The 16,428-nt window shown below is 40.9% G+C and overlaps 1 protein-coding gene and 2 long non-coding RNA genes across 7 annotated transcripts in view; 1 reads left to right on the forward strand and 2 right to left on the reverse strand.

The window, feature by feature from the left end:
* LOC129839957 (zinc finger protein 664-like) overlaps positions 1-16,428 on the forward strand; it is a 32,182-nt gene that overhangs the window by 1,680 nt on the left and 14,074 nt on the right. The window contains exons 1-3 of one of the 4 annotated variants that reach the window (XM_055907704.1): positions 12,881-13,067; positions 13,265-13,424; positions 14,481-16,122. The exons of 1 other annotated variant lie outside the window; for it this stretch is intronic. In XM_055907704.1, coding sequence (XP_055763679.1) covers positions 12,882-13,067; positions 13,265-13,424; positions 14,481-15,847 — 1,713 coding nt within the window. In that variant the 5' untranslated portion in view covers position 12,881 and the 3' untranslated portion in view covers positions 15,848-16,122. Of the gene's footprint in view, positions 1-149; positions 1,852-12,880; positions 13,068-13,264; positions 13,425-14,480; positions 16,123-16,428 lie in introns of those variants that run through there. 2 more of the 4 variants (XM_055907708.1, XR_008757120.1) reach the window with 2 other exon arrangements.
* LOC129839974 (uncharacterized) lies at positions 8,333-11,384 on the reverse strand. Of its 2 annotated transcripts, XR_008757135.1 has the most exons (4): positions 11,307-11,384; positions 10,131-10,216; positions 9,720-9,902; positions 8,333-9,552 (listed from the first exon to the last, which is right to left on the reverse strand). It is a non-coding gene; the product is annotated as an uncharacterized LOC129839974 (long non-coding RNA). The 2 variants fall into 2 exon arrangements; XR_008757134.1 differs by having other exon boundaries at positions 8,333-9,902.
* On the reverse strand, positions 13,210-13,773 carry LOC129839973 (uncharacterized). Its single transcript, XR_008757133.1, has 2 exons — positions 13,513-13,773; positions 13,210-13,379 (listed from the first exon to the last, which is right to left on the reverse strand). It is a non-coding gene; the product is annotated as an uncharacterized LOC129839973 (long non-coding RNA).

Genomic DNA, 16,428 nt, shown 5'->3' on the forward strand with positions numbered 1-16,428 from the left:
TAATATAACAGTTTTAAAATTCAATATTAGTATGCAATTATTAAAGGAAAAATGTCAAAGTTCCCCAAAAGGCATTCATTTCATAGAAAGACATCTGTTAATGGGTCCATATTTGCAAAACGTAACTATTCAATGTCTTTGTTTCACAGGGGACATCCCTAATCATTGCTCTCTTAGTGGGAGGGGCTTATCATCTGGGGAGCCTCAACAACATCATGATGCTGACATGAAAGAGATGAGTCTCTCCAGATCAGAACACCTCAAGAAACACCAGCAGAGACGTATAGGGAAGAAACCTCACCACTGCTGTTCTGGCTGTGGGATGAGTTTTGCTAAACAGATGGAATTGATGAACCATGAGCCGATTCACAATAGAGAGAAACCGTACCACTGCTCACAGTGTGGGAAGCGTTTAGCTGCATCTAAAATCTTAAAATCTCATCAGAGAATTCATACAGGGGAGAGGATTTACACCTGCTTTGATTGTGGGAAATACTTCAGTCGTTCAGGAGACCTGACTGCACACCAACGCATACACACAGGAGAGAAGCCTTATAGCTGTGATCAGTGTGGGAAGAGCTTCAATCATTCAGGATCCCTGACTAAACACCAACGCATACACACAGGAGAGAAACCTTATAGCTGTGATCAGTGTGGGAAGAGCTTCAATCAATCAGGATCCCTGACTACACACCAATGCATACACACAGGAGAGAGACCTTATAGCTGTGATCAGTGTGGGAAGAGCTTCCGTCATTCAGGATCCCTGACTACACACCAACGCATACACACAGGAGAGAAGCCTTATAGTTGTGATCAGTGTGGGAAGAGCTTCACTCATTCAGGATCCCTGACTAAACACCAACGCATACACACAGGAGAGAAGCCTTATAGCTGTGATCAGTGTAGGAAGAGCTTCAATCATTCAGGATCCCTGACTACACACCAATGCATACACACAGGAGAGAAACCTTATAGCTGTGATCAGTGTGGGAAGAGCTTCCGTCGATCAGGAGACCTGACTACACACCAACGCATACACACAGGAGAGAAGCCTTATAGCTGTGATCAGTGTGGGAAGAGCTTCAATCGATCAGGAGACCTGACTGCACACCAACGCATACACACAGGAGAGAAGCCTTATAGCTGTGATCAGTGTGGGAAGAGCTTCAATCGATCAGGAGCCCTGACTACACACCTACGCATACACACAGGAGAGAAGCCGTATAGCTGTGATCTGTGTGGGAAGAGCTTCAATCAATCAGGAGACCTGACTGCACACCAACGCATACACACAGGAGAGAAGCCTTATAGCTGTGATCAGTGTGGGAAGAGTTTCAATCATTCAGGATCTCTGACTAAACACCAACGCATACACACAGGAGAGAGACCTTATAGCTGTGATCAGTGTGGGAAGAGTTTCAATCATTCAGGATCCCTGACTAAACACCAACGCATACACACAGGAGAGAAGCCTTATAGCTGTGATCAGTGTGGGAAGAGTTTCAATCATTCAGGATCTCTGACTAAACACCAACGCATACACACAGGAGAGAGACCTTATAGCTGTGATCAGTGTGGGAAGAGTTTCAATCATTCAGGATCCCTGACTAAACACCAACGCATACACACAGGAGAGAAGCCATATAGCTGTGATCAGTGTGGGAAGAGTTTCAGGAAGATAGAATACTTGACTATACACCAGCGCATACACACAGGAGAGAAACCTTATAGCTGTGATCAGTGTGGGAAGAGTTTTTCTCAAAATTCCACCCTGACTACACACCAGGTCACACACACTGGAGAGAAACCTTACTCCTGTCAATGTGGAAAGAGCTTTGCTCATTCAGGGTCACTGAAACAACACCAGAAAACACAAACATGTCAACTTTCATCTCCGGCACCGGTTCCAGATCCCTAAATAAAGGTTCAATATAAAACATATTGTAAAGAGTCATCCATCTCCCATTCTCTAATAGTTTACTAAGTCTGATTACCATGGTAACCTGTGTAGCATAATATGCAGCTCTAATTCATATGTATCAAGCTTCTTGCAGTAGGAGTGCTGTGTGTGTGGTGGGGTGGAGGTGTTCAGAGCTGTATCTTATTTCATTAACTCCTGTTATCCATTAAATAATGTAGAATAATGTTTCAACAATACAAGGTGTGTATTCATGTATTCAATAGACCAATAAATTGAATCCATTATCTGCTCAACAACGTCTGCTTATCACATCAATTATATGTTTTTAAAATCTATAATTTTTTACAAGGATCACAGACCTTTTGTATAAGTTGTTTGGTCATAAAAGATGTTCACATATTTATTGTAAAACCCTTCACCAGGTTTTAGTGTAGCTGATGGGACATACGGATGTACAGAAGACATAGGACTATTATTGTAGTCAAATGATGTTGTTGTATTTATTTTAAAGGATTTTAATAGTGATATCTTTCAACTTTCCTTATTGTATATTAAGTGTGCTCCAGAAAAATGTTCACACATTTTTATTGTGAATCGAATGATGTGTTGGTTGTTAGGAAGAGGCATCATGGGGGCAGGAAGCCAGCTCTGCCCATCAGTACCTATAGGTCATGTCAACCACAGACCTCACATTTTTCTGTTTCCTCACAGCCAGTAAGGTCTCCTACCAAACTTCTCTCTCTTCACTCTGGAAATACACTTGATAATATCTTATACCTCACCATTCTACTTTTTATTGGTGATTTGTTATGTGGAACGAACGCTTGCATGTAAATGTCATTGTAAAACATACATCTGGAATGTGGTTTCATGTCCTCTTGTTTTGTTTTACATTGCTGATTGCATTAAAAAATATATATATATATGTCTTTTTTTAATGTTTAGTTGAATTCTGTAGAAGAGACCAGGATATGTTGTTACCCTGTGTCCCAATACTCAGTGTTATGGTCCTGAGAATAGAGACCAGGATATGTTGTTACCCTGTGTCCCAATACTCAGTGTTATGGTCCTGAGAATAGAGACCAGGATATGTTGTTACCCTGTGTCCCAATACTCAGTGTTATGGTCCTGAGAATAGAGACCAGGATATGTTGTTACCCTGTGTCCCAATACTCAGTGTTATGGTCCTGAGAATAGAGACCAGGATATGTTGTTACCCTGTGTCCCAATACTCAGTGTTATGGTCCTGAGAATAGAGACCAGGATATGTTGTTGCCCTGTGTCCCAATACTCAATGTTATAGTCATGGTCCTGAGAATAGAGACCAGGATATGTTGTTGGCCTGGGTCCCAATACTCAATGTTATTGTCCTGGTCCTGAGAATAGAGTAAGAAGTAAGAATAGAGACCAGGATATGTTGTTGCCCTGTGTCCCAACACTCAGTGTTGTAGTCCTGGTCCTGAGAATAAAACAGGTTTAAAACAACAACAGAGAAACACGTGTCTTACAGTGCTACACATCTGTTATAATAAGTGTTGTTTCCTGCTTAATTGAAGTATCAGGTGTAGTTTTTCACCAGTTATAAAGTGTGTTTGTTGTCTCTTTATGTTTCTAGGCTGCAGGGAGGGAGATGCAACAACAGCCTTGAGAACAACTGGACTCAAATAGAACTCTGTTCCAAGTTGCTGTCAGGTACAAGTAGACGATAGCAGACAACAGGATACTTTTGGAAAGGGGTGTTGTTGAACGTTTTCTTGACTTTACTCAAACTTTATAGATCAGGTAAAACTTTATCCAGGAACTCTCTGAAGTAAGATTAGCCTGGGGGCCAGTAACCGAAAGGTTGCTAAATCGAATCCCCGAACAAGGCAGTTGTCCCACTGTTCCTCGGCCGTCATTGTAAATAAAAATGTGTTCTTATCTGACTTGCCTAGTTAAATAAAGATGTGAGACGTTATGCTGTCATAACGTAATCGAGCTTGGATATTTAAATAGATGTTTGATTGCTCTGGTCTAGGGGTGCATCAGTTGCATCCTCGACAGGAATTCTCCCCCGGCAACCCCCTAATCCTAATCTGAACTCTGTGACAACAAAGTAACTGTACTGTAGCCTACACATTTCTTGTCTTAGTAAGAAACACTGAAGAAAACAATAGCTTCCACGATGGATCCGGTAAGTCTGGTTTACTTTTAACAGTACAGGTCTGCTGTGCTATAGAAATGTCTAGGTGTAGTTTTCATCATCTTTGATCCTCCACATTCCTGTGTTCGGTTTAAACTGCTGGACAAAAATAAACATGATTGTAAAACTTGTTAGGATATTTTTTCCATCAGCAAAGTAACTTAATTTACAACTATATCATGTTTGGAAATCTGTCATTTTACCTAATTTATCTCTACTTCCTCCCAAACTGTGCACTTGTTCACCTCCACTGATTTGAAAATCAAATGATCCATTATATGACCAGATACTCACTCTGAGAGTGAAAATACATATTCTTCTGTGGGGTTTATCGGTGGTTGGCATCCAACTTTATGGTACATTACACCACCTAATGTACTAGAGTGTGGGCCAGCAACAGGGATCGAGGAACTAAATCCTATCTGCCAGCCCCGTTTCTCTTAAAAAGTAGAAATATTTGCGACTGTATCTAACAATGTTCTTCTTACTCAATTCCTGCTCACACATGCTGGAGAGAAATTCTATAGGAAGAGAGACTTGCAAAAATGAAGCAATCCACCATCACTAAGATATAGTCCGTGTTGAAAGCTCAATGAACAGAGCTGTCTTTCTCCTTTTATTGAAAGTACATCCTTTTATCTTTGACCGTTAGCAGATGTGCAGAAACAGGCACTGGAAACAGTTGTAAGAAGTAATTTAGCTCGTCTGTGTAGATCAAGATGGCTGATATCGCCACCACTCCCTGTTCCTCCCTGCACTTCCCACATAGCTACATTTCTGCCGATTTTAAACACAGGAGGTCACATATTGCGATAGCACCCAAGCAGCTCATAAATCTGTACGCTCAGATTTATGACTAAATCACACAAAACAAGCCTGTATTTAGCAAAGAATATTAGCATAAAACAATAGACAATTCTTTCAGTAAAATAGTAACATATAACAGTAGACAATTCTCTAAGTAAAAACAGTATAGTATGTCTAATTAAACAGTATAGTAGAATAATATAAAATCTAATATTAAAATGTCCACCACAGTGGAAAGAGATTTGCTCATGCAGGGTCACTGATCAAACAACAGAAAGCACAAATGTGTCATCTTTTATCTCCCTCGTCTCCGGCACCGGTTCCAGATCCCTAAATAAAGTGTCAATAGACTACTCTTTACAAGATGTTTTCTATCTCCCATTCTCAAACAGTTTACTGAGTCTAATTACCATGGTAACCTATGTATCATAATATGCAGCTCTGGATCCATATGTATCAGGTGTGTTGGAGTAGTAGTGCTGATCTAGGATCAGGTCCCCTATCCATGTATTCTCCTTTTAATCTAAATGGCTTAATGTCATCATGGAAAATGTCATAGTGAACCTGTTTGTGTGTAAAGGGGGATGTTGAGGTGGGTGGGGGTGTTCAGAGCTGTATCTTGTTTCATGTAGTCCTATTATCCATTAAATAATTGTGTAATGTAGAATAATGTTTCAACAATACTAGGTGCGTATTCATGAATTCAGTAGATCAGTATATTAAATCCATTATCTGCTCAACCACATCTGCTTCTCACTTCATTTAAGTGTTGTTTTTTATATGGACCAGAGGCCTCTTCTAGAATAAGTTTTCTCCAAAAAGATCTTGACATATTTATTGTAAAACCCTTTACCAGGTTTGAGTGTAGCTAATGGGACGTACAGAAGAATGCAGCTATAGTAATTGTAGTTGTGGTTCTCACCCTCTGTCTCTCTGGCTTCATGTGGTTCAGGTGACCATCTTTCTAAGACTTATCTTTCACTTTATAATTTAGATGTGTTACTAACTTGATTGTTGTTCAGTGATTAATTCATTTATTTGTGTTAAAACATGAAGAAAGCCTCCAAATCTGACAAGGGGCACGGCAGGGAATGGACAGGTGAGTTGAGGTCAAAATGTATTTGTTTTCTTTCAGATCTTTTTATCAGTGCTTGATTAATTTTGCCTGGCACAGTGGACCAAATGGGATAGTCCCAACGTATGCTTATATTGTCTGCCTTTTCTCCTCCAGGGAGTCTCCAGTTTATGACAACGTCTCAGGCATGGCCATGGCCCCGACTGCAGCACATACGAGCAGGGTGACGTTCACTATGCCAATGTCCACCTATCTTGCTCCAATAACCAGGAAGAGCCTCTGTACTCCACTGTCCAACTGCCTCAACCCCGGAAAGGAGATGAGGATGTCCAATATGATGTTGTGAAATTCAACCCCCCCCCAGTGCTGCCACCTGGTGAGCAGGTCCAGCCATTACAACATCTCAGAGAATTTTAAAATGAGATTGTACTTGTGCTTGACATGTAGGAATGCCTTCAAGACTTGTATGTTATGCAGACCAGCAGTTGATTGGTTTAAATGTATTAACATCTACGTGATTACTTAAAATGAGACCCGAGAAGTGAAGATTGATGATGACATGTTGCGTCTCCTTTCATAACAGACCTCCGGCACAAGAAACTGAGGAACCCTCTGTGCTCGATACCACAGTCAACAAACCCAGAACCAAGAAGACCACAACCAACAGACCTGAATACAAGATGATCTTTGATGCGTCCCAAATGGTACCTTGTTTACTCTAGTGCACTATGTAGGGGATAGGGTGTAATTTTGTTTGCACTCTGAACACCGGAAGACCTGAACACAAGATGACTCTGCCTGGGATTCAATCAAAGTTCCAAACTGAACTTGCATTTGAAAGGTAAAGCGATTGTAATCATCAGGGAAATTGTCTTTAAAAGCTGCGTTGTCGGCAGCACAGAAGAAAGAAGTCTTTATATTATATTGTTACTTTTTATTATTCAAAAGAGGCTTTAATATACACTGCTCAAAAAAATAAAGGGAACACTTTAACAACACAATGTAACTCCAAGTCAATCACACTTCTGTGAAATCAAACTCTCCACTTAGGAAGCAACACTGATTGACAATACATTTCACATGCTGTTGTGCAAATGGAATAGACAAAAAGTGGAAATTATAGGCAATTAGCAAGACACCCCCAATAAAGGAGTGGTTCTGCAGGTGGTGACCACAGACCACTTCTCAGTTCCTATGCTTCCTGGCTGATGTGTTGGTCACTTTTGAATGCTGGCGGTGCTTTCACTCTAGTGGTAGCATGCACATTTGTGGCCTGCTGGAGGTCATTTTGCAGGGCTCTGGCAGTGCTCCTCCTTGCACAAAGGCGGAGGTAGCGGTCCTGCTGCTGGGTTGTTGCCCTCCTACGGCCTCCTCCACGTCTCCTGATGTACTGGCCTGTCTCCTGGTAGCGCCTCCATGCTCTGGACACTACGCTGACAGAGACAGCAAACCTTCTTGCCACAGCTCGCATTGATGTGCCATCCTGGATGAGCTGCACTACCTGAGCCACTTGTGTGGGTTGTAGACTCCGTCTCATGCTAGTGTAACGGATCTGAAATGGCTAGCTAGTTAGCGGGTACGCGCTACTAGCATTTCAATCAGTTACGTCACTTGCTCTGAGACTTAAGTAGGGTTTCCCCTTGCTCTGCAAGGGCCGTGGCCTTTGTGGAGCGATGGGTAACGATGCTTCGTGGGCGACCGTTGTTGATGTGTGCAGAGGGTCCCTGGTTCGCGCCCGTTTCGGGGCGAGGGGACGGTTTAAAGTTATACTGTTACATTGATGCTGTTGACCCGGATCACTGGTTGCTGCGGAAAAGGAGGAGGTTGAAAGGGGGGTGAGTGTAACGGATGTGAAATGGCTAGCTAGTTAGCGGGTACGCGCTACTAGCGTTTCAATCAGTTACGTCACTTGCTCTGAGACTTAAGTAGGGTTTCCCCTTGCTCTGCAAGGGCCGCGGCTTTTGTGGAGCGATGGGTAACGACGCTTCGTGGGTGTCAGTTGTTGATGTGTGCAGAGGGTCCCTGGTTCGCGCCCGTGTCGGGGCGAGGGGACGTACTAAAGTTATACTGTTACACTACCACTAGAGTGAAAGCACCGCCAGCATTCAAAAGTGACCAAAACATCAGCCAGGAAGCATAGGAACTGAGAAGTGGTCTGTGGTCACCACCTGCAGAACCACTCCTTTATTGGGGGTGTCTTGCTAATTGCCTATAATTTCCACCTTTTGTCTATTCCATTTGCACAACAGCATGTGAAATGTATTGTCAATCAGTGTTGCTTCCTAAGTGGAGAGTTTGATTTCACAGAAGTATGATTGACTTGGAGTTACATTGTGTTGTTTAAGTGTTCCCTTTATTTTTTTGAGCAGTGTAATACATTAAAAACATCGTTGTCTTCAATTCCCTCGACCTGTTTTCTTTTGTCCCAGTCCTTTGTTAATGTAGTCCCACAATTCCTTAGGGGTTTTCTTCTTTAGGTCCTGGATTTCAGTTTTGTAGTAGTTTGTCTTTGATAAGCGTTTGCACTGTGTTTCTGTATTTTCTCCATTCCATTGTTTTGCCCCATCTGTAGTGCTGCATGTTATACCTGCACCACTGCTCCAGAGGTGTCAGGATAGAGGGTTCGCTTTTAGAGTGGCCTCCAAACCTGTAGTCCGCACAAATACAGTGTCAATGTTACAATAAACGAAAGTCAGTTAGCTAGCATTCGAGGGCTGACTGTTCACAAATATTTGTGCAGTGTAAAAATAAAATTGTGGTAAATCGTGTAGTCTGACTACTGCAGTAGGCTACTGTTCATGTGCTAGCTAATAGCAAGAAATCCAGACGAGAACAACGTTAAAGCATCCAGGCAGCAGAGATGAGCTCGTCATTAGTTCGCTAACGTTTGCTATATTGTAGCTATAAAGCATTATGTTTAGTGTTATTTTGAAAGAACTATTTTATTGTATACAAGTTACATAAATAGACAGAAGGGGGTTGGTTAAAAATGCAGTATATTTGGCTATAGCTTAGTTTAGAAAAAATACTTACCTTAATTTTCGAGCGGATAACAAATACCATATAGGGATACGTTACAATTTAGAATAACAAACATCTTATGAAACAGCTGTGAAAACCAATATAGCAATATTTTAGATTTAAATACATAACCATTGATATTTTTTTGGTACATGTGTCAATTTACTTTCAGATGTTTTTGTACATTCACATGGCAATAAGAGTGAAATACAGAATTCTGGTGTGTGGAATAGAGTGGGTCTTGTGTGTATGGGAGGTTCTGCCTGTCACTTGTTTTTCCAGCAGGTAGTGGACTCGAAGAGGGAAAATGCAATGTCCAGGCGCTGCTGCCCTCTTTGTTCTGAGTGTTTGTAGTGCTAGTGTTTTTAGCTAATCTGTGCAGCTCACATTATGTGCCCAGTATGATAGTTGTCGTGCTCTTTCTTAGTAGATAATGACAACATGACAATAACAGTAGCTGATGTAATGAAAAGTTGGAGGGTTGTTGGTAATGGAGGACATCAGATGCATCCATGTCTGGGTGTTACGCAGAACCCCTAGGTCCTGGAGAACAGGAGCAGAGAAAAGGGCGCAGGGTAGGAGACAGACGTAAACAAGGAAACACGCAGGTTAAATGATTATCAGGTATGTAATAATAGTTATTGAATGATTTAATTTAAAATGTTTGATTAGACATGCAATGTTAACGGCAGACAGAAAAGAAAGGATACCCGTCTAATTTTTGATGTCAGTGGGGTTGGTATGATCCCTGGAAAAGAGATGAGTTGTGAGAAACTCCAGGGTGGCGGCATGACCACTGGAGTCAATAATTATTACCTGGTCAAAAACCTCCACATTCTTCTCAGTCCGTGCCTGAAGGTTGTCTTCGAAGGCATTCTGATCTGCTTTGACAACTTCCACATCAGGTGGAGTATCAGTGACAAAGTACATTATACAAAAAACAGCTAGATAAAAACACTAAGTCAATGAAAATATATATATACTACAGTATATGCAATAATGTTATATACAATTGCATTGTTTACGTCAGTTAACTGCTGCGGATCCCCTCCATATAGCGGGCGCTAGAGTCAATACTCTGGAGGCCTGGACACTGCTGTGTTGTGTGAAATGATAATTACCTTCAGATTGTCCTTCCACCATTCCTGGTACCCGTCAAGGGACTCGCCCGTTGGTCTGTTCATCCAAACGTGTAGTCACCATACATCTACACATTAAATATAAAACTCACTGTACTATCAGTGTCAAATTCGAAAAAACTCAAAATTACTGGACGCCTATGCGAAACAATGCTACTGTGACCTTCCTGGTCCCGTTCCTCAAGTCAGTGAGTCAACCAATGAAGGAGTAATGGATGGATAGTTCATTTATTTCCAAAGCTGCAATCATGGGACACACAGTATGGATAAATGATGAGTAGTCGACGGGATATAAATAGCACTCCTAAAGTAGATGCATTTTCAAGTTAGCTGCCAACTTCAGAGGGAACGTTAGCTTGCATAAAACCCACATGGCAAACTGAGATTCGGCAAATATCAGAGTGGTTTATTTGACGCCAAACCAACAACATTAGTTACTAATAACATAAATTGCGATTTAAAAGATGGACTTTGTAATGTAATGTCAACTTTATACATTTCTATCCCGGGATCATTCAACGTTCAACTCACCCACAGCAATTCTCCATAGATCTACTGTGGATTACCTAGAATTCCATACCTTTATCACTGAGTGTATTTGACAATTTAAGCACACTGATCCACCAGGAGGTGGCATAATACCCATTTTATGCAGTAATTTAATAACTTAATTACACTGTTACACTACAACCATTACATTAATAATGACATTGACTAAAACCAACTAGGCTAGAGCTAACTACTAAAGCGCTCAACCAAGCTAAATTTGGTTAGCATCAAGCTAGCGAACTGTTAAACGCTATTTTCGTACAAATATTAACACTAACACATTTTTTTGTGACATCACATATTTAAATATATTACCTAAAGTAAACTGAGCCTTTGTTCATTGAAAATAAAACAAATTGGATCTAAAAAGTTGAAGAAGAAAAAAGTACAGCAAGTTTGGACGCCATGTTGATCCCTTCTTATTCATATAAAGTTTAAACCATTAACGTTAGCAGTTTAGCCTAACTCCATTAACTTACAATGGAGAAAATACCAACACGTTTTTCGCTGTTAAAACTGCCCTCAAACGTCACCAAAATCATGGACTAAGTAATTAACCATGTTACCTCAATATTTTTAAGTCATATTGCATTTTCGCACATTACATACCTGAATTAATAGGGTAAAATTATGAGACGGTGAAACGTTCGTTTTCAGAACTAGTCAGTCTCCATCATGAAGAAGAAATGTTAAATATATCACTAACTCACTTCATTGACGTCACAGCTCCCCTAGCGGCAGTAATTATGTACTTACATTAAATGCAAATGAGAGTCATTCCTGGGAGACAAAATAAACAAAATAAAACATCCAAAATATGACCGTACATATGTGACCGTACAAAAACGACCGTATGACCGTACAAAAACGTGACATTAAGCCTTAAAATGGAGTCTCAGGTTGTAGAGGGGTATTTTGATCAGAATTAAAATTGTATTTGATTTTACTAGGCAAGTCAGTTAAGAACTAATTCTTATTTACAACGATCCTGGACGACGCTGGGCCAATTGTGCACCACCCGTTGGGACTCCCAAACACGGCCAGTTGAGATACAGCCTGGAATCAAACCAGGGTCCATAGTAACGCCTCTAGCACTGAGATGTAGTACCTTAGACCGCTGCGCCACTCGGGAGCCCCGAAATACAATCTGCCCAAATATTTAAATGTTCTGTTGAGGAGCTCAGAAAAGTACATCCTCACATGGCGCCGCCCCTCCGGGAATTTGGGGATTAACAACATTTTTGTTTTTGTGTATGATGATGATGGTGGTACTGTATCCCCCCTCCCGCATTCATTTCCCACAATGGACTTTTCCCCCCCGTTCACTACCCGTCCAGTAGGTGGCGGCAATACGCCAATAGGCGTAGTCTGACATTAAACCTTAAAGAAGAAGAAGATAACAAAGTAGCCTAACTGTACTGTTGTAGCCGACCACATTTCATGTCTTACAAAGAAACAATAGCTTCCACAATGGATCGGGTAAGTCTGGTTTTAACAGTATATGCCTGCTGTGCTGTATAAAATGTCTAGGCCTAGTTTTCATCATCTTTGCACCTCCACATTCTTGTTTTCGGTTAAATGTCGTTACAAAATAAAATAAAAGACAGTAAAACTTGTTGGGATTTTTTTTTACTTCAACAAAGTAGCCTATTTAGGAATCTGTGGCTATAACCTAATTATCTCTCCTTCCTCACAAAGTGTGCACATGTTAACATTCCTTCACTGATTTCGAACACATTATCCATTATTTGACCAGATGTTCAAGTGGCCGCTCGAACACATAAAAAAAAATATAAAAAAATGTAAGGCAATCGTGAAGAGTCAAGATCACGTGGGACCATAATATGCAATGAGGGCAGATGTGCGTGTTTCCACTAGTTACCACAGCCACAAAGTCAAATGTCTATATCGTGTTTTTATTTATTAGGGTTAGGCATAAAGTTAGAAGTGGCGCAGTCTAAGTCACTCCGTGTCAATGCTAGAGGCGTCACTACAGACACCCTGGTTCGAATCCCATAGGGCGGCGCACAATTGGCCCAGCTTCATCCGGGTTTGGCCAGTGTAGGCCGTCATTGTAAATAAGAATTTGTTCTTAACTGACATGCCTAGTTTAAATAAAGGTTAAGTAAAAAAGTAGTATGGTTAGGGTTAAAATAAAATCCATTGTAGAAATGGGCGTGGTTTATGACTTCTATGACTAGTGACGACCAGGCACTACTCCCATATAAAGCGTTCTACTTTTATCAATACACTCATAACAACCTAATCGTTACGAAATTTATATTCGATCAAATAAGTCAGAAACCAGATTCTGGGCCCAGTTATCCCTCTCGCTTCGCCTCTAAATTGCTGTTTGAAATGAAATTACTGGTATGAGATATATGGTGGAAACTAGCCCAAGCTTCCACCAATCTAATGCTCTTAGATTTGTGGGTTGTAGGGAACGATTGAACATTTGAAGGAAAATTAGATTTAAGGGATGCACTCAAATCAATCAGAGGTTTAGACTAAATGAATACAATATTTGGTTTAATTATACACGTTTTAATACTTCTTGCGGCCAACAGGACAACGCTAGCCCGTTCCCCTCTACCCTCCCGGAGTCCCCATGTCAAACGCCTCCCAGTTCCGCTTTACTGCTGGATCTTGTCGACTGCAGGAAAACACCGGGGCAGAGTGGAACTGAGAGAGGAGAAAAGAAGGAAGATGGAGATTTCATTTCATTAAGTAAGAACCATGGTGTGTAGATTAGACTACAGTCTGCTTCTGAAACAATAGCGGAGGTGCATAAAGATGGCGGCCCGCATGTACTTACCACAAATTCCTTGTTTTGCTGAGTTCACTGTATTCTACATTGCTCTTTTTTTCTTTTTTTTTTACTGTTTTTTGGTATGGTCATTAGCGCAGTAAACATGATCCCAATTTTTGCTTCAAGACGGCGGCGATTTGAAAAATCTAAAAAGTAGATTGTGCTGATATATTGGAACATTGAACCATGTCGCACACCGTAGTTCCAAAACTCAGTAGATGGTGCTAAAACAATGATGTCATATCAGAATTCTGCCATCTCTTTGCACTTTAGTCATTCATTGATTAATGATATATTGATGAAAATATCTGGGTAGTTCCACCCATTTTTAAAAGTAACTTAAAATTAGGTGAAATATATATATTTAACATTGTCATAAAAAGAACATGTTCAATTTCATGAAAAACATGTTTTTCCCATCTCAAGACATTGAATAAAAATATAACTATACTAAGTGCCTATGTGCCAAATAAAGTAACAGGGTTGACAGTAAAATAGTCATAAATCAGCCATCAATTCACTTGTGACGGGGAATCAGCCACCAATTCACTTGTGACGGGGAATGGAAGCTTGTTTTTTGCAACAGTTAGTGTCAATTTAATGCAATCCAGAAAATGGAATTGTTCAAAGATTACTAGCATGTCTATGTATGGGTAAATGGGTTGACTTGCTCAGTTTTCCACCACAAAACAGCTTAAGTTGACAATCGAAGTGACGCTGTTAAAAACACCTGTTTTTCTGAGCAATATTTCAAATTATTAGGACACGTCAAGGCCTTCATCAGATTCATAGAGGCATATTTAATCTGCATATGTTCTAGCACGAGCAGCGCAAGTTTCCTTCATGCTTCTCAAAACTAACATGTTTGCTGTGGTAGTACATTTATTTAGATTGCCAATTTTCAGCATTTATCAAAGTTCCATCAGGTAGCCTGATTTCAGATGTCCATGCTATTCAATATCTTTGTTTCACAGGGGACAGCCCTAATCGTTGCTCTCTCAGTGGGAAGGGCTTATCATCTGGGGAGCCTCGACAACATCATGATGCTGACAAGAAAGAGAAGAGTCTCTCCAAATCAGAACACCTCAAGAAACAGAAGCAGAGACGTATAGGGAAGAAACCTCACCACTGCTGCTTTGACTGTGGGAAGAGTTCTGCTAAACAGAGGGAATTGGTCATTTACAAACAGATTCACACTGGGAGAAAAATGTACCGCTGCTCTCAGTGTGGGAAGAGTTTTGCTGCATCTAAAACCTTACAATCTCAGAGAATTCATACAGGGGAGAGGCCTTACCCCTGCTTTGATTGTGGGAAGAGCTTCAGTCAATCAGGAGCCCTGACTACACACCTACGCATACACACAGGAGAGAAGCCTTATAGCTGTGATCAGTGTGGGAAGAGCTTTGCTCTATCCGGAAACCTGAGTACGCACCAGCGTGTACACACAGGAGAGAAGCCTTATAGCTGTGATCAGTGTGGGAAAGGCTTCAATCAATCAGGAAACCTGACTACGCACCAGCGTGTACACACAGGAGAGAAGCCTTATAGCTGTGATCAGTGTGGGAAGAGCTTTGCTCTATCCGGAAACCTGACTAGACACCAGTGCATACACACAGGAGAGAAGCCTTATAGCTGTGATCAGTGTGGGAAGAGTTTCAATCAATCAGGAGAACTGACTAAACACCAACGCATACACACAGGAGAGAAGCCTTATAGCTGTGATCAGTGTTGGAAGAGCTTTGCTCTGTCCGAAGACCTGACTAGACACCAGTGCATACACACAGGAGAGAAGCCTTATAGCTGTGACCAGTGTGGTAAGAGCTTCATGGATTCAGGTAGTCTGACTAGACACCAGCGCATACACACAGGAGAGAAGCCTTATAGCTGTGATCAGTGTGGTAAGAGCTTCATGGATTCAGGTAGTCTGACTAGACACCAGCGAATACACACAGGAGCGAAGCCTTATAGCTGTGATCAATGTGGGAAGAGTTTTGCTCAATATTCCACTCTGACTGCACACCAACGCATACACACAGGAGAAAAGCCTTATATCTGTGATCAGTGTGGGAAGAGCTTCAATCGTTCAGGAGCCCTGACTACACACCAACGCATACACACTGGAGAGAAGCCTTATAGCTGTGATCAGTGTGGGAAGAGCTTCAATCATTCAGGAGCCCTTACTAGACACCAGCTCACACACACTGGAGAGAAACCTTACTCTTGTCTATGTGGAAAGAGCTTTGCTCGTTCAGGGTCACTGAAACAACACCAGAAAGCATCTCCCTCCTCCGGCACCGGTTACAGTTCTCTGAAGATAGTTTCAATAGAAAACATATTGTAAAGAGTCATTCATCTCCCATTCTCTAACAGTTTAAGTCTGATTACCATGGTAACCTGTGTAGCATAAAATGCAGCTCTGGATCCATATGTATCAAGTGTCTTGGAGTAGGAGTGGTGTGTGTGTGTGGTGGGGTGGAGGTGTTCAGAGCTGTATCTTATTTCATTAACTCATATTATCCATTAAATAATTGTGTAATGTAGAATAATGTTTCAACAATACTAGGTGTGTATTCATGTATTCAAAAGATCAATAAATTACATCCATTATCTGCTCAACATCTGCTTATCACATTCATTTTATGTTTTTATTATCTATAATAATAAAACATGTATAAGGAGCATAGGCCTCTTGTAGAATTAGTTTGGTCCTAAAAGATGTTCACATATTAATTGTAAAACCCTTCACCAGGTTTTAGTGTAGCTGATGGGACATGGCAGTAGAGAAGACATAGGACTATTGGTGTGGTCAAATTATGTTGTTGTATTTATTTTAAAGGATTTTAATAGTGATATCTTTCAACTTTCCTTATTGTATTTTAAGTGTGCTCCAGAAAGATGTTCACACATTTGGTTGTTAGGATG

Source organism: Salvelinus fontinalis, chromosome 40, assembly GCF_029448725.1.
Source record: "Salvelinus fontinalis isolate EN_2023a chromosome 40, ASM2944872v1, whole genome shotgun sequence".
Lineage (NCBI taxonomy): Eukaryota > Metazoa > Chordata > Actinopteri > Salmoniformes > Salmonidae > Salvelinus > Salvelinus fontinalis.